At 37.0% G+C, this 19,023-nt stretch overlaps 1 protein-coding gene across 3 annotated transcripts in view; it reads left to right on the forward strand.

The window, feature by feature from the left end:
* SGCE (sarcoglycan epsilon) overlaps positions 1-13,135 on the forward strand; it is a 66,663-nt gene extending 53,528 nt beyond the window's left edge. For 2 of the 3 annotated variants that reach the window (XM_032305380.1, XM_032305379.1), the window contains 3 exons: positions 9,974-10,017; positions 10,896-10,930; positions 12,847-13,135. In XM_032305380.1, coding sequence (XP_032161271.1) covers positions 9,974-10,017; positions 10,896-10,930; positions 12,847-12,897 — 130 coding nt within the window. In that variant the 3' untranslated portion in view covers positions 12,898-13,135. The remainder of the gene's footprint in view (positions 1-9,973; positions 10,018-10,895; positions 10,931-12,846) is intronic. The other variant, XM_032305381.1, reaches the window with a different exon arrangement.
* Positions 13,136-19,023: the final 5,888 nt, after the last annotated feature.

The following is a 19,023-nucleotide window of genomic DNA, read 5'->3' on the forward strand; positions in this document are numbered from 1 at the left end:
GTACCACACATCTACTTAATGTAATTTTTTGTGCCTCAGGATAAAAGCTTTTTTTGTGATTTCTTGTGATCTGCTTGTATATCAAAATGAATAGTTCTAATTTTGACTCTAAGTACAATTTATTAGTGCCCACCTTTGTAATGCTGGAAGGACTATGATCAGAAAGCCTGGAAGAAGTCTTTTGTAAGGGGTACCTATGGGGGTGGGGGTAAAGGGGTTGAGGAAATTGCCCATATTATATACCTAGAAGCTCAGTTTCAATATAAGGGAATTGTAGGTAAAATTGCCATTTATTTTTAAGAATGTGAATCTTTTTCCCCCTTATTTTAACCATATGTGAAAATGGGCTAATTTCAGTTTCCCAGTGAAGTCACAGGTGGATTTTGAGATTCTCCTCTTTCTCATTTTACTTTTATGAATATGATGGATACAGAGAAAAATCTACCCCTCCTCACCCCATAAACTTTAGGGTATGGTATAAGGTAACCTCTTACTGATTAAAGACTTCTCTGGGAACCATAGTGGATGCAAACATTTTCCCACTGCAAATGTTTTTTTGTAACCATGAAAAATGTATGTGGTGATTTGGAGATTAGACAGTAATTAACATGAGTAGTATAGATAGTCAGACTTGATAAATTTATCCAAAATACTTCAGAAATCTAAAAGTATTGTATTTTCCTAAACTTCTCTAGCATCTACTTATTGTTGAGTGGCTAAGGTGTGTGTTTGCGTGTGCATGTATGTGTAAGTAATTGATTGAAGCCTGAATGACAGTGGAGAAATTTGCACACATTATCATTTTGAGTTTTCGAAACGTTAATATTCTATCAGGGATGTGAATATTAAAGCCTCACAAAATTTAGTTGTACTGAATGGAAGGGATAGATTTCTATGTTCTTTGATGGCTGATGGGTCATCCTAAAACCCACTTTACCAGGATTAGATACTGATGAAAAAAATTAGTAAAATTTTAAGAATACTTTAATAGCTCACAATTTAGCAATCTCTCCTGCTTGTTAAAATTTTTTAAAAAATTTCTTTTCAGTATTACGGAATTCATTGTTTATGCACCACACCCTGTGCTTCATGCAATACGTGCCCTCCTGCTTTTTTTTTTAGATGAAAATTTGAACAGCCTTATCATTTATTTCTAAATGGAAAGAACTTTTAAATTCTTTTAGGTTTCCATTCCGTATTGTCTGTACCCAAGAATACTAGTGAAATGTGGGTATATAGTCCTCAAATGTTGATATATAGTCTCCAAAATGAAATGGTCAAATACACTTGAGAAACAGTTTTTTTTTGTTTGCTTATTTTTTTGTTTTAAAACAGTTCTCAGAGGCCTTAAGTGTTGCTATGCTTCATGAATCCATGGAAAAAGTCCAGAAGAGGTAGCTCTTCATAACAATGCTGTCAAATTTTGCAATAGAGAAATACTCATTATAACGAGTAGGGGGAACTTAAATATGTTTGTAAATCAGTAAAACTCTGTCGCTGGTGAAGTTTAAGGGAAAGAAAAAGGCTGTATCATTTAGATAAGCTTTCTAACTATATATGTTGAGAATGAAAGTCGCTCCTTAAAAAGTATATTGATTCTCTGTGGTTAGGGTTTTGCCATGTTTCTATTTGTATACAAACACAACAAAATTTTCTATCTAGTTCACAACCAAATACATCTTCCTGGTCCTCCCGTAACCCCACCAACTCTCGTTATGTTGATGACATCTCTCTATTTGCAAATGCAATAGGTTATTCTATTGAACTTCTGACAGTTTGACCATATATGTATTTTTAAGTCCAGAAAACCTTCACATTATTCAGATTTCTACTAATGGAAAAACTCCATTAACTAGCACTTCTATATAAATAGGGTAGATAGATAATTGAGGATGTGCACAATGATTATTCTCAGGCACTGCGAGATCATCAAGTACGTCTGACTCATCAGAGGGAAATTAAATTACATTCGGTGTAGTTTCAGTGTTGAGTGTATATTATCTTTCTTTTATTCTTGGAAATGGATAATATGTGCACTGTCTCTATGGTAACTCCCTATAAGCCAGAATATGTGATTAACCTCATTTTCCAACCATGCCAGATAATAGGGAAATTCATTGTATCAGGTTTGTCACAGCTGTCCTTTACGCAAATTCAGCTTTTACTCCTTACCTTAAAAGCATGGCCCTCTTTTTAAAGTTATATTTCAGCACCAAGTACACACATACATACATACACATTTTGGTCATTTGGATTGAACTGAATCCTCCACATTAAAATGAGATATTCTATTTGACAAGGCATTAGAGTACTGATAACCAAGTACGTGCTTGGAGAATTCTGCCTAGTATTTGTTAATTAACCCTTCCCAAAAGGGCATACATTTCATCTTCTCATATTCATGCTAACCTTACTGATTCATAAATGATTTGGCTAGCTACATGATTTCATGTTTATTCTTCAGACTCAACACCAGAAATATTCAGGCATAAGGTCATTGGCTTCCAAGCAAGACTCAAGGACATTTAAAGCTTTCCTTCAGAGCTACGTGGAAATTTGCTCAGGTCTTTTTTTTTTTTTTTTTTTTTTTAATTTATTTATTTTACAGAGAGAGATCACAAGTAGACAGAGAGGCAGGCAGAGAGAGAGAGAGATAGGGAAGCAGGCTCCCCGCTGAGCAGAGAGCCCGACGCGGGACTCGATCCCAGGACCCTGAGATCATGACCTGAGCCGAAGGCAGCGGCTTAACCCACTGAGCCACCCAGGCGCCCATGCTCAGGTCTTTTAAACAAGTCAGTCTAGGAGGTCTAGAGAACCTTAGAAAAGTGCGATGTAAAGGGAACTCGTAACAGTTGTATGATGGGGGCTGCGACCATTATTTGTCAGTTACATAGTAACATTTTCTTCTTGGTCCGATACTTCACAGGACTTAGACTGGCACCATACCTTAGACAGTAAAACAATATTTAATCATTTGCAGATGATAAAATTGAGGCATGGATAAGAGACAAAGCTAAATTAGGTCAAAACTGAGATTAGATTGTTTGCCTATCTTGCCATTAAGTCAAAGATAATGTAGTTATTGAACTCAGAAGGATCTCTGATCCAGGTTATAAGCAGTGGATTGAATAGGTTGTGGGAAGGAAAACTGGAGAGGGACCAGGAGATGGAGCACATGCTCAGAAGGGACAACTTCATTTTGTACAGAATTCCCTCTACATTCCAGATTGCAGAGACAATATAAACAGCTTCTTAAAATTATCATAGTATAAAAATGTAAGGTCAATTTTGTTTGATCTTTACTAATGTATTTATTAGTAACTTTTATTTTGGAATGATTTTCAAGGTTCTGAGAAGTTGCAAAGGTAACACAGAGGTTTTCCAGAGATTCCCTCACACACTTTTTTCCCGTTGCACATTTGTCACAACTAAGAAACCAACATTGGTGCTTTACTATTAAGCAAACTTCAGATTTTTGTTTTTAATAATTTGAGATTTCACTAGTTTTTATGTTTTTTTTTTAGATTTTATTTATTTATTTGAGAGAGAGAGAGACAGCATGAGTGGGAGGGGCAGAGGAGGATGGAGAGAGTGAGACTCTCAAGCAGACTCCATGCTGAGTGAGTGTGGAGCCTGACTTGGGGCTCGATTCCAGGACCCTGAGATCATGACCTGAGCCAAAACTGAGAGTCAGAGACATAACTGATTGCACCACCTAGGTGCCCTTTGAGATTTCACTAGTTTTCCCCTTTATGTCCTTCTGTTCCAGGATTTTTATAGAAGACACAATAATTGGTGTATCTCCTTACTTTCCTCTGGCCTGGGCAGTTTTTAGATGTTCCTTGTTTCCCCATGACCTTGACAGCCTTGAAGAGCACTAACCACATATTCTGTAGAATGTTCCCCATCTCCTAACACAGCCAGGCATTTTGTATCTTTACTTAATCAGTTATCTTTGCAATTCAGTGAGGATATATTACCATTAACAGTAAGAACTTTTCTCTATAGGCTGTCCCCTTATTACCATTCATTGCTAGAGATTACATTATAAAATAATTATTTTTTCTTAATTTATTTTTTATTTTTTTGAGAGAGAGAGAGAGAAAGAGAGAGAGAGAGAGCATGAGCAGGGGCAGAGGAAGAGGGAATGAGAGAATCTTAAGTAGGCTCCATGCCCAGCAGGGCTCCATCTCTTGACCCTGAGAGAGTGACCTGAGTGGAAATCAAGAGTCGGACACTCAACCAACTGAACCACTCAGGTGCCCCATAAATTCTTCAAAATAATTTTGCTTTGCCCAAAGAATCACTGTTGTGATTAAGGGTTATGTTTTATGCCAAAGATTTAACTTAAAATATATTCTTACAGATTGGCTGATGTACCTTGGAAACAAACCTTTGTAATGATTTAAATGAAGAAAATCAAATTTCAAGTCATAGAATTCTAGGTCCTAAAATGTAGGTTGAGAGAGAGAGTCTAGCCTGGTTGTTTCCAAACCAAGTTGCAGAGCACACTCACTCTCAGAGCCCTTACGACGCAGATCCCAGGGCCCTAATTCTGTGGGTTTGGAATCTGGTGGACCTGTGAGTCACGTGGAGCAGGAAAAAGTGCTGAGAAATTCCTGAACAAAATACTTGAAGGAGTTGGGTTTGAGGATTTGGGAAAGCCAGTGTGGTGGTTTCTTGGGGGGTGGAGGTGGGGAAGGGATGGTTATTCACACTCCTCTAACTGGAGTTTTAAAATGGGAACAGTGTCTCTGGATTCCTCTCTAAGAGGTATGTATAAAAGAAAAGTGTGAAAGGGGGTGGTCCGGGTGCTTGACCTAGACTGTGGGGACTGTTTGTGGGTTTATACTTACTGATGTCAAGACTTTTCGCTCCTCCTTCAGCTGTCTGAGGAAAATGGTGTTAAAGAAGTGAGAGATGAGTACTGATTAGTATTGAATGCTAAGCCTCAAAAAATGAAAAACCATTGGGAAATTGTAATTTTGCTCTTTTACGGGAGGCATTGGCTGGAGGATTTCAGATTTTCAATTTTCTAAAAAAGAATTTATTCTAGGGGCGCCTGGGTGGCTCAGTGGGTTAAGCCGCTGCCTTCGGCTCAGGTCATGATCTCAGAGTCCTGGGATCGAGTCCCGCATCGGGCTTTCTGCTCAGCGGAGAGCCTGCTTCCCTCTCTCTCTCTCTGCCTGCCTCTCCATCTACTTGTGATTTCTCTCTGTCAAATAAATAAATAAAATCTTTAAAAAAAAAAAAAAAAAAAAAAAGAATTTATTCTAAAATTCGTGATGTATTACATGTTTTTTTTTAGGGAGTAGATCTGCTTTCTTGTCACTCTTTTCTCATACCAACATCCATATCAGTTGATTTTTCCTTAGTGGGAGACATCTTCATAGAAGATTTTATGCAATGAATAATAGGGAAAAGTGCCCAAACATTTTCTAGAATGATTTTAATTGTCTATATGAAAATTTTCCTTATTCATTGTTCTAAACATGATACCTAATCCAGAGTAATTGGGTCTCCCTCAAAACAGGAGGTAGGTTGTGCTTAATCTTTTATAAATTAACGAATGTAAAACTAGAATCAAGTCTTCTAATTAAAGATATAGTAACAAATCATTTTAGCTGTTGTCTAAAGTATTTTTCCATTTGTCTTCCCCTTGTAATAATGAAAACTATGATAAAATTTCATAAATAAAAAATTAGATTTCAATGAAAGTTAGTATCAGTTAAAGAGAATGTTTTTGGGGAGGGGACCAAGATAATGGTTTTCTGTTGACAAGAAGTGTCAAGCAGTCAAGGATATTTCAGAGCCATTGATTTTTTTTTTTTTTTTCATTTAATTCAGCAATGGATGCAATATCTCTTTGATGGCTTTTGGTTCTATAGGTTTGTACAGCTTCAGTTTAAAGCCATGGTAGACTTGTTTTGGGCTTTATACAAGTAGGAGACAATAGCTGAAAGAAATAAGTGAATTATCTCCTTTCTCATTTATGTTCTATGTATGCTCTACACTGATTTCAGTGAAAATTAGGTTTTGAAATTAAAAATTATAGTGACATTTTCCAATTTCTCTGTGTCCTTCCTTCCTTAATCCAAATAATGGATGGTTCTTTACTAAAAGTAGGGAAGGGGTTAAAATTGGCATTTTGTTAGAAAAAAAATTATAGAAAATTCAAGGATTAGGCAACATCAATTGTGCTGAAATAATTGGGAAATTCCAAAAATATACTACTCTTGTTAAATATAGTCCTTATTGTGAAGTGACTTCACACTTATTCAAAAGAGAAGTGTTTTATATTATGCATAGCCAAACTAATGTCATTTATTTTCAACTCTGGCACAGATTCTGTGACTTAATGCAAATCACTTAACCTTTCTCTGCTTTTGAGTCTTCCAGCAAGTTAGAATCTAATGTGTTGGTAATCATCCACCTAACTCATAGAATTACTCTACAGGAGATCCAAGAATGTCAAATTACCATAAAATGGTTGTACAAATAATAAATAATTGTGTCCTCCCCCCAAATCACTTATTTATTAATTTGTACATTATTACCTTTGCTTCCTTAAAAAATAAGTTTGTGCAATGGCTAATTTACATAATTGTCTATTTAAATGCATGTAATTAATGGTAGTACAATTAGAAAATAATTAATGCTTATAATTTAGAGAACTCCAGTTTTCTTAAATCTCTTTTTCTGTGTAATGTGGTTTACACATAATAATCTTTCCATTAGTCCATTAATAACATAATCATTCTAAATAGTTGTATGACTTTATAGAGGTCCTTTCATTGAAGGATTAGTGTACCTCCATTTGAAGTCAGCCTCACTCTCCTGTGTAATTGCCTTCAGCGGTGTGTTTTCATTGAAGGTGGAAATGCTTCTTACTGTCCAGTCTGCTTGACTGCAACAGGGTCACTCCTAGGAATTGGGAGTCTCCAGTATCTCAGAAGCAGTGCTCTCATGAGGTACCTCCCTTCAATTTTTCAGTGGAATTCACACTTCAAGTATGTCTATCATGGACATTTGAACCCTCTCACATGCACAGGCTCACCTGCACTTGGTTCTGAAAACAGAACCAAGTCTGCCCACCCTGGAGATGATGGGGATGTTGTTACTCCACACATTACTTGTCGAGCCCCTAAAAAGATAAGAAAAACAAAACCCTTTTAGGCTCCCATAAGATTAAAGTCATACTGACTCGCACATACTGAACACATAGAAGCACTTTCATAGAACTCATCCATATTGTGGTTGAAGTTGCAAATAGTGCACGTACATCGTTCAAATAAACAGTTCGGACATGCACTGCAGGTAATTTTAAATTCCTAGACTCAAGTCATACCATTGCTTTCTCACAGATCTCCAGATTTCTTGCTACCTTCTGTGTGGCACTTTCTCAACAAACACTTTCTCCTCAAACCTTGCCAAGTCCATTCCTGCTTAGACAGTTTAGTGGTGTAGTGGAGAGAAAGAAAATCAGGGGCTGAAGAAGAAATGACAGGGTGGAGACTGATCAGTGGTTTTCAAACTGTGTTCCACAGAAGGGTAAGTTGGGCTGGCCAATGGGAGTGAAGGGGCTTCCAACTACTGGCCAAATATTGATTTTGAATTTGGGTTGTCCTTGATTTGGGGCTATTGAAAGACTTTCCTTGTCATCTTCAGTATTTTTGTTTTGTCAAAATGTATCAATTTAACCCATTAATCGGCTACGTAGAGCTAGAGGTGATGGCAAATGAATGTGTGTGTGTGTGTGTGTGTGTCTGTGTGTGGTATGTACTTTAATAGCCTCTTAATATAGAACAGATAGGCCCACATTAGTTGTACCTGAGAAGTTAAAACAAAAACCCCCCTCCCAGATGCCCATGAAATTGCTTTTTGACTTCTGTATTAAAGATGTTTGTTTTTCCATCTTTAAATCTAGAACTTATTTCTTCTGTGGTTTATAAATTAATCTTTTTACTTCCATAATCAAAACCAGTATAACTATATCGTGTGAAGTACTGAAAGAATAAACAGGAAAATAAAACACTCCATAATTTCACACAAGGATAAGTAGGGTTGATAGGTAATAGCACACAAGAATGTAATTATTGGGGTGAATTATTAAGTAACTTCCTCAAATCGAATTAGAATTGATTTTGCTATTTCCTTAATAATATATTTAAAATAGAGCTGAAAGTCTAAAAAAATTACTCAGAGTCATTAACATTTCCATAGATTAATTTAAGAGTTTAAATAGTATTTAGCAATATAGCCTTCCACTTTAGATTGTTATATTTTGAACCTAATATTTGCCTGGCTGAAATGATTCAGATCAGTGGTTTTCAAACTCTGCTTTTTGGAGGTTTCTTAGAAATGCCTTAGGGGCCAGCATGTAGGGCAAAAGAAACAAAGCAGGCGGGATTCCGGCTCCCTTGTTTCAACCCAGGCAACCTCACATTTATCTCTTTTGTACATCAAGAGTTCTGCTTAGGATTTCAATTAAAAGGAATTCCACTGCTGAAGAGAAGAAAAAAAAAATCTGAAAACTGCTGGCTTGGATCTAGCCCTACTCTGTAGCAAGGGGCTGACTCCTAGTACAGAATCTAAACTGTACTTTTTTGCAAATGAATTTTAATACTAAAATTTGAAACTAAATGAGTATGAACATTAATAAATGTATGTATTTTATGTGAATCTTTCTAACTATCTGCAGTTGTGCACGTGTTCATTCAAAATCTATTTATTGCATGCTTACTGTTGGGGAGACTGAACAAAATAGGGGGTTCTTACTGGTAAGGCACTTTGGGGCCAAGAAACATGATGTGATGAGAAATACAACAACTATCTGCATGTGTATGAAACCATACTATATGATAACCTAGTAGGGAGGCAGTGCTTTGAGGGTGAGGAGGCTAGAACAAGTGGTACTTGAGATATTTTTTAATTAAAAAAATAATAAGTTAAAACTTTTTAATTAACATTCCTTGTGGGATAGTTTTAAGTTACAATAGTAACTCGTGTTTATTGTAACAAACTTTAAGCTGAGTTTGCAAGCACAAATGGGAGCAGTTGGGTACAAGAGATAGTCATGGCCATGATGCCAGTGGTTCTATTTCAGGCAGTCAGGGTTGGGGGAGCTCCATGTAGGGACCAGATATACTGATGGTCTTTTGAGCCAGACTTAATTTGCATAAGGAAGTAATGAAATGTGTGTTGCTTGAATGACATAATCGGAGTTGTGTCTTAGAAGATTATCAGAGAACAATGTGCACAGCTGATCATAAGGGAGCAAGAATGGGACTAAGGAAAAAATTCAGTTCAGTTGCAAAGTTCCAAGTAAGAAAGGGTGATGGCTTCAACTAACACAGGTGGGAAGAAGAGGACAGATACAAAGAGAGACTGTGGAGCATCGTCCAGAGTTCCCAAGATTGGGATGTAGGAAGGGAAGGAGGGGAGGGTCAATGAGGACTTCTGCATCTTCACTAGCACAGTTTGGGTGGATGGCCAGTGTCATTGCCTGGGCAGGGATAGAAGAGCATAGTTTTGGCATAATGAATGAAGATGGTATGTATGTGTTCGGGGAGAGGGTGTGAGTGTGCTTATATGTTCTAGACCTGGATCTGAAAGTGTACGTGTTCTAAGTGCAAGCCCTGGGGTCCCTGGGTTCACATCTTTATCTGCCACTTCTTAGCTATGTAGCCTCGGACCTCTAAGCCTGTTTGTAAGTTGGGAAAAATAACACCTACCTCATAGGGTTGTTGTGAGGTAGAGCATAGTGTTCAGTAGGAGCTTTCTGAATGTTATCAAATATTATTTATCTTCCTCAGACCTTAGGTTTCTCATGCATGAACTCATGGTGGTAGGCTGGGTTAGATGATTTCTGGGATCTTAGCTATAAAATTTTTCATTCTAGTAGGTCTGCTGCTGTCTGTTTGTATGTGTATAAATAAACACCATTTTACTCAAAAATGTCAATCATTTCTAGGAACTTGCCCCATCAGACTCAGATTCCCCAACAGCAGACTACAGGTAAGTACTAAAAGTAGTAAGTTGATATTAATGTATGAAGCTAACAGATTAAGAGTCTATTATAGAACCACATAATTTATGAACCTTTAGCTGCATTGACTAAGGCAAAACAGTTGTGTCATTCCTTAATCAGAGTTAGAACCTCAGAATAATAGCTTAGATTATTGCATAGATTGGCATCAGAGTGATAAACACAGGGTAAATGATCTTAGAGCAAAAGCATCCATGGAGGTCCTGTCTAATTAAGGAAGACTGAATAAAATTCCCTTCCTTCAGCGAAGCTCCCTATTCTTCCCCTTGGTATGAAAGATTCTTAGCTTGGATGCATCCAGGATTTGTCTCAGTAAGTGAGCAGCTTGAAACTGACTCTTACAAAAGGAAACCATTGTGACTAATCACTGAGGCTTCAGGGGGATAAATGAGAAATGGTTGGCCTGGTTTTAATGCCACTTTAAAAAGCTGTTATAACATGACCGGTGACAACAAGATGGCGGACGATTCTCCCTTGACTATTCTATTTCCCTAAGACTTGCTTTCTTTAAGTTTATTTCTTTCAAGTGTCCCTAAAAAATTTCCACAGCCAATTATTTCATTCATCTAGGTACCAAGTAGATAACTTATTCATGATTGTCTTCTAATTAGTGGTTGATTCCTAGTTCTAATTGCCAGGCAACCAGTAATGCCTTTTGTGGCTCTCTTGGAAAAGCAAGAGAAGTTTTAAAAATGTAAGTTGGATGTGGAATTCTGAGTGTGAATAGTGGTATTGTAGTAGGGAAGCTATTAAGTAAGTCTCTTAAAAACTTTAGGCACATATAGAAATTTATTGGGTGTTTTCATTCAAAAATTATTTTCTCTATTACTGCTTTCGGGAATTTAAGGAGATTTTCGTTTGACAACTTTTCAAAGATTTGAGGCAAGTATAATAAAATTGTTCTTCAGATTTTAATTACGAGATAATGTTTATCAGAATTTTCCCCTACAGTTTTGATCACTTGTTTTAATTAAATGCTAACATGTTTCAACAAGGGTGTTCAATATATTGATGTCGTGTGATGCTACTGTGTAAGCATTCAGGAGATTGATGAAGGAACAAACTTAGTTATAAAATATCTGTTACCTAAAGAGCAAAGACAAAAAACAAATCCCTATTAGCACTAATTGCCTTTTTTTTTTTTTAAGAAGAAAACATTTAAAGGAATATTTCTACATTTCCATCATTAAATTCATAAACTTCTAACTCTTCTAAGATGCCTTTCCTCTGATTCTTAATTATTTCATGCAAGGCGTGAGTAGAAGGGAGACAGTTTCTAGTAAAACAGTACATAATTTATTTGTGTGTTTAAAAAATCCAGATTTTACTTATTGGCCCTTAGAGGAAATGAGGGAGCCTGAGTGGATGATATTAGAGAGACATATTTGATAGTGGTATAGATTTTCAGCAAGTAGACTTGTTAATGTGCTAGTTTTTAGTAATAGGCAGCATTTATAACTACAAGGACAGTTTATGCTTGAGCAAATGGGGTAAGAGCCAAAGAATTTCCCTGGGGGATTTTTAGGTTGTTCCACCCAATTTTTTAGATTATTTTTCTGAAACAGATTTTGGGGAGCAGGCATTTTTCTTGAGTCAAGGAAGCTTTGATCTCCTTTTTAGTTAATGCGATAGCCTATTACCTCCTTGTTTTCTTATATTTTTCTGTAATTTAGAGCACATTATTGACTAAAGTGCACTATCTCTTCTTGGTTGTTTTCTTCTTGTCATTGTTGTTTTTGATGAGTCCCCAAAGTATCTAAGTGCTAAAGGGAGAGAGACCACACTAGCACTTTTTTGTTATTATGATAGATTGTTGTGTTTCTGTCTCTGATAAACGTATAACCAAGTAGAGTTTTGCTTCCTGGAGAGAAGAGCTGAATGGGCAGGTTACATTCCTTTTCCCATTCTGTTTGTTTGAATGAAAAAATAATTCGTTTTTCAGTTTTCAAGTTATTCTGCTCTGTATGCACATCCATGGACTTAGTGCTTTATGTATTTTCCTGGGTACAACAGCTTTTCCTGGTCATCCCAGTACCACAAAGAGGCACCCACATTTGAAATCATAATTTGCTCTTTCCAAGTACCTCAAAGCACTATGCGAGGTCACAGTTTTCTTTATGAAGACAATTTAAACACAGGGTTTGTCTCTTGGATACCTAGTAATTTTATTTGTAGCTACTCATATGGAATTTGTAGGAAGAGTATATTTTGAAGTTTGTTTTATTTAATTTTTTCTTTTCTTTTCTTTTTTCTTTCTTTCTTTCTTTTTTTTTTTTTTAATGATCATCAAAAGTTTAAGAAATAAACTAGCTGCTGGTGTTGTAATCCTGGACTTAAGCTCTCGCTGGGATAATAGAGCAGTTACAGGCCAACAATAGCACTGCCTTTTGGACGAGGCCCAAGCCATTAGGTTTGATGCCCCTTCAGGTTTTCTCATTTTCTTTGCCCTTCCAGCCCACACGATATTTTCTAAAAAGCCACGATCAAAAGGTACAGTCCTACGTCCTGCAGTCAACCCCATTCTTTTTGTTTACTGTGGGAGGAATTTTCAGACCATACCTTCTGAGAGGTACAAACCATTAACGGCTTTGGCCTAAGAAGGAAAGGACTGATTTAGAATTTTTCTTTCTTTCTTTCTTTTTCTTTCTTTTTTTAAATACAGAGAAAGAATGTCAACATAATTCCTTTAAATTGCATTAAGAAGATAGAAAATTACTCCTTGTCATATTTTGTTTCGCTCAAAGTCTAAAAGTGTCTGCACCCTAACTCATGCACATGTTCGTTCTTCCACACTCCAGGTAAATGGTATCCCTGAAGAAAGGAAACTGACTGAAGCAATGAATTTGTAATCAGCCAGCAAAGCAGTTATATCTCATTTCTTCTCTTTTCCACTAACGCATGAGCTTTTCCGAAATATGGTGTGCATGTCGACAGTATTAAGTCTGTAGCAAATAATACAATATAACTTTCATTTTACTAATGTATTTTTTTTGTACTTAAAGCATTTTTGATCAATTTGTAAAACATTGATGACTTTATATTTGTTACAAATAAAAAGGGACCTTTAAAATAAATATTATTAATGAAGCTTAATGTTGGGTAAAATTTATTTCAGAAAATATTTGATTGCCTTCTATATAGTAGGAATCTTCTGTTGCTAGGAACAGGTTCATGTGGTCATTCTTTATTCAGTAAGATTTTATTAAGCATATTCTATAAATACAGAACATATCTATGCTCTGGGTTCCAGGTGAGCAACCCATTTAAATAATGCTGAATCCTTATGGCATGTCTCAATATGTTCTTTTATATATTCTTTCCTGGAGTGTTTTAAGGTAGACTTGGTCTTAAGATAGACTTGGTTATGGATCTGATGATACCTTGTTTATGAAGGATGGCTGGGCTGCATAATTACCTGGTTCCATGATCAGATACTTGTTTTTATGAGCAAGCCTGGAGCTGTTACTCAAAAAGAGAATAGTTGCCTGCTGTTGGTGGCATGAATTAGATTCAAACCCCTGAGCTTACCTGTAATAACACTACTTTCAGGAGTTTCCTCATACCATAGTGGTCTGCTTCATATATTGTGAATACTATTGGTTAAAATGCAGTTATCAGACCAACTCACAGGGCTACTCTTGTTGTAGGCTAGACCAGCTAGAAAACCTCCTACTCTGCTCTGGGCAGATTTCTGTGTTACTAGTTAGTCAAAGGATACACAAATGCTATGTTAATCTGATTCCAAAATCTAAAAAGACTCCCTGTTACCACTATATGCAACAAGGTGTCTTTCACTTAGGGGTAATAATCACTTAGGGGCATTGGAACCCCTCCCCCTCCAGCCCCAATGCCAAGGACATGATAACTTAACAGAAGGTATAGGAATAAAAATGTAAGATAAATCTTTAGGTTCTTTGATTTCCTCAAGATTTATCTTATGTTTTTATTCCTTCCCAAAACAAACAGAGGGTTGCCACTTGCTGTTCTTCAGGACCTAACAGCTTGAGATTGTAAATATAATAGGTGAGGTTCAAGTCCTAGCAGGAAAGGTTACCATGACTCCAGATGACTAGATTGTGACACAGTGGCTGAGAATTAACAAACTGTTGCTCCTTTCACTGAAATCAAGCAGGATCTGGGAAGTCCAAGTTAAAAGGAACAATAATAAGTGATGCACAAATCTAGAGACTAGAGATCAAGTGTTAGGAACTTTATTCATCTCTTCTAGGAAAGAGATCACTGTGAAGGTTGGAAAATGCAGTTGGAGTTAGCACTGGTTTTTGCACTGACCATATTAAGGAATTGAATGGGATAAAAATTATCAGTCAGCATCTCACAAATTGGCAATTATTGCCTTAATCTCTGCAATTCTCTCTGAAAAATGATCTCGCCTCTGACTTAATATTTTGATGGGGACTAGTGATGTTGAACATTTTTTTCATGTGTCTGTCAGCCATTTGTATGTCATCTTTGGAGAAATGTCTGTTCATGTCTTCTGCCCATTTCTTGACTGGATTATTTGTTTATGTGTTAAGTTTAGTAAGTTCTTTATAGATCTTGGATAACAGTTCTTTATCTGAAATATCATTTGCAAGTATCTTCTCCCATTCTGTGGGTTTCCTCTAAGTTTTATTGACTGTTTCCTTTGTTGTGCAGAAGGTTTTTATCTTGATAAATAGTTCATTTTTGCCTTTGTTTCCTTTGCCTTCGGAAATATGTCTAGCAAGAATTTGCTGCAGCTGAGGTGGAAGAGGTTGCTGCCTGTGTTCTCCTCTAGGATTTTGAAGGATTTCTGTCTCACTTAGGTCTTTCATCCATTTTAAGTCTATTTTTGTGTATGATGTAAGGAAATGGTCCAGTTTCATTCTTCTACATGTTGCTGGCCAATTTTCCTAACACCATTTGTTGACGAGACTGTCTTTTTTCCTTTGGCTGTTCTTTTGTGCCTCATTAAAGAGTAGTTGACCATTGAGTTGAGGGTTCATTTCTGGGATCTCTATTCTATCCCGTTGCTCTATGTCTCTGTTTTTGTGCCAATACCATATTGTCTTGGTGATTATAGCTTTGCAGTAGAGCTTGAAGTCTGACATTGTGATGCCACCAACTTTGGTTTTCTTTTTCAACATTTGTCTGGCTATTCAGGATCTTTTCTGATTCCATATACATTTTAGGATTATTTATTCCAGCTCAGTGAAAAAAGTTGATGGTATTTTGACAGGGATTTCACTGAATGTGTAGATTGCTCTAGGTAGCTTGGACATTTTCACAATATTTGTTCTTCCAATCCACGAGCATGGAGTATTCTTCCATTTTTTTGTCTTCCTCAATTTCTTTCATGAGTGTTCTATAGTTTTCTGAGTATAATCCTTTGCCTCTTTGGTTAGGCTTATTCCTAGGTATTTTATAATTTTGGGTGCAATTATAAATGGGATTGACTCCTTAATTTCTCTTTCTTCTATATTGTTGTTGGTGTATAGAAATGTATCTGATTTCTGTACATTAATTTTATATCCTCCCTTTGCTGAATTCCTGTAGGAGTTCTAGCAATTTGGGGGTGGAGTCTTTTGGGTTTTCCAAAGAGTTTCATGTCATCTGCAAAGAAAGAATTTTGGAGAGGTGGGGTGAGCTTGGTGGTGGGTATTGTGGAGGGCATGTATTGCATAGAGCACTGGGTGTGGTGTACAAACAATGAATTTTGCAAATTTTAAAAAATTTAAAAAAAATTTTTTTTAAATGAGAGTTTGAGTTCTCTGGTGATTTGGATGCCTTTTATTTCTTTTGGTTGGTCTGATTGCTGAGGCTAGTACTTCTAGTTCTCTGTTGAACAGTAGTGGTCATAGTGGACATCTCTGCCATGTTCCTGACCTTAGGGATAAAGCTCTCAGTTTTTCCCCACTGAGAAGGATATTCATTGTGCACTTTTCATAGATGGCTTTTATGATATTGAGGTATGCTCCCTCTATCCCTATGCTGTGAAGAGTTTTAATCAAGAAAGGATGCTGTACTTTGTCAAATGTTTTTCTGCATCTATTGAGAGGATCATATGGTTCTTGTCCTTTCTTTTATTAATGTAGTGTATCACACCGATTTGCAGGTGTTGAACCACCCTTGCATCCCAGGAATAAATCCCACTTGGTCTTGTTGACTAATTCATTTAATGTACTGTTGGATCCTATTGGCTAGTATCTTGGTGAGAATTTTTGCATCCATGTTCACCAGGGATATTGGTCTGTAATTCTTTTCAGTGGGGTCTTTGTCTGATTTTGGGATCAAGGTAATGCTGGCCTCATAGAAGGAGTCTGCAAGTTTTCCTTGCATTTCTATTTTTTGAAACAGCTTCAGAAGAATAGGCATTAATTCTTCTTTAAATGTTGGGTATAATTCCCCTTGGGAAGCCATCTGGCCTTGGGCTCTTGTTGGGAGATTTTTTATTACTGCTTCAATTTCCTTGCTGGTTATGGATCTGTTCAGGTTTTCTATTTCTTCCTGTTTCAGTTTTGGTAGTTTATATGTTTCTGGGAATGCATCCATTTCTTCCAGATGGCCTAATTTGTTGGCATTGAGTTGCTCATATTATGTTCTTATATATTGTTTGTATTTCTTTGGTGTTGGTTGTGATCTCTCCTCTTTCAATCATGATTTTTATTTATCTAAGTCCTTTCTCTTTTCTTTTTGGTAAGTCTGGCCAGGGTTTTATCAATCTTATTAATTCTTTCAAAGAATCAGCTCCTACTTTCCTTGCTCAGTTCTACTGTTCTTTTGGTTTCTAGTTCTTTGATTTCTGCTCTAATCTTTATTAATTCTCTTCTCTTGCTGGGTTTAGGCTTTATTTGCTGTTCTTTCTCCAGCTCCTTTAGGTGTAAATTAAGTTTGTGTAATTGAGACCTTTCTTGTTCCTTGAGGAAGGCTTGTATTGCTGTATACTTTCCTCTTCGGACCACTTTTGCTGCATCCCAAAGATTTTGTACATTGATGTTTTCATTTTTGTTTCCATGAATTTTTAAAACTTTTTAAATTTCCTGGTTGAACCCTTCATTCTTTAGTAGCATGCTCTTAAACTTCATGAAATACAATTAAAATATAGAATATAACTGTAAAAGTGAAAATTAAAAGAAGAATTTTTAAAAGAGTTGATAAAATAAATTGGTTGAGAAAAAAAATTAAATTTGAAAGACTAAAGAACCATTGGGGAAAAAATCATGAATTCTATGTGCTATTTGTTCCTAACACTGGAGTTTTATAGTTCTCATTGATTGGTGAACTTGGTCTTGGCTGGATGTTCTTGCTGATCTTCTCGGGGAGAGGCCTATTGCAATGATTCTCAAGTGTCTTTGCCTGAGGCCGAACTGTACTGCCCTTGCCAGGGGCCAGGCTAAGTAATCTGATTAGGTTTGCTCCAGGTAGCTTTTGTTCTCTAAAAGCTTTCCGTACAACTTTGGAGGATGATGATGAAAATGGTGTCCTCCCATCTCTGGCCCCAGAGCCAAAAACTTGGGGCCCACTCCTCAGTGCACTCTCAGGGAAAAGCAGTCAATCATCCCTGCATCCCTGGTCTCCATCAGTATTCCATGTTCATTTGGCCTGTGACTGAGCATTTCTGTCTCAAGCACATGACCCTGCTTTGAGTCTCCAAATCCTGTAGGCTGCTGTGGTGCACGTATGGACTTCTAAAAGTTCTGATTTTGTACACTGTTGCCCTATCATTTGCTGGTAGCCGCCTAATGGAGGCTCCATCCTCCCATGGTCTATCTTCCCATATATTGCCTTGGATTCATTTCTCTGCACCTCCAACCTTGCAGAAAGTGGTCACTTTTCTATTTGTAGCATTGCAGCTCATCTTTTCTTAGATCTCTGATTGAGTTCACAGATGTTCAGAATGATTTGATAGCTATCTAGCAAAATTCCTGGGGCCAGACGAAATTAAGGTCTCCTGCTCCTCTGCCATCTTGGACTCCAACTAGATCATCTCACTTTACATTCAGTTAATAGACTGTAGTTCATCTTGGGTAATTTGCCATGTAGTTTTCATACTGGTGTTTATATTTGTAAAACTGTGGCAGCCATGGGGATGTGCTGCTTGAATCTTCCTTCAGGGAAGATTTTACCATTCAACTACAAAAAGAATGGTTAACAGCCAGCTGCCAGTCGTTAGCACCTTCAGGATCTGCCATGTCCTTTGAACAGAGGAACACTTTTCCTGGGAAACCACCCTCTTGCCATGGCTGAGCATGGTGTCAGTACTAGGGCCTAGGACTCCTCTAATGGGAAATCTTTACTCTGGAGCTCCCTGGTAGGTTGGCTGAGAGCCTCAGGTTTGCATTGCAGTTGGATGACCTCCTTGCCTAATCTTGCTTCCTCTCCACTAGCAACCCTTTTAGAGAGCTCAGATCCCCAGCATGGATTGAAGATTTCCCTTCAGTTCAAAATAATAACGAGAGCTGATTAGAGCTCCTTTACAAATATAGAATAGAAGTTTCTGTGTCCTAGAACACATGGTTTTTGGTTTGTTTTTTTTTTGGTGAAGATTTTATATATATAAGAAGCCAAAATAGGAAAGTGTCAATCTTTAAAGTGGATTTTATTGAATCAAATCTGTTTACTAGTTACCACCTCAGTAACTAATGTATTGTTTGTTTTTGCACCATTTTCAAGCAATATGTAATTCCTTTCTAATCAACTGGGAATCAAGTTGATTGCTTTTATAGAACAAATTCACAAAAGACAGCACTCCAACGGAAATTTTGAATTAGTTTGGTTTCCCTAAAACAGTTTATAAATTTGGGCATGATCCCAGGAAGCCACAGTGTGAAAGCAGAAAGATTGAGGAGGTGAAGAGAGGTTCCGGAGGAAAGCCAACATAGAGTATGTTATTGATCTGGCTATTGTTCTAGAAAGTAGAACTCTGTTCTACTGGGGATATGCTAAGGAACTGTGTAGAATACACCTCAGAGGGGTGCCTGGGTGGCTCAGTTGGT

The sequence above is a fragment of the Mustela erminea genome, chromosome 11, assembly GCF_009829155.1.
Source record: "Mustela erminea isolate mMusErm1 chromosome 11, mMusErm1.Pri, whole genome shotgun sequence".
Taxonomy (NCBI): domain Eukaryota; kingdom Metazoa; phylum Chordata; class Mammalia; order Carnivora; family Mustelidae; genus Mustela; species Mustela erminea.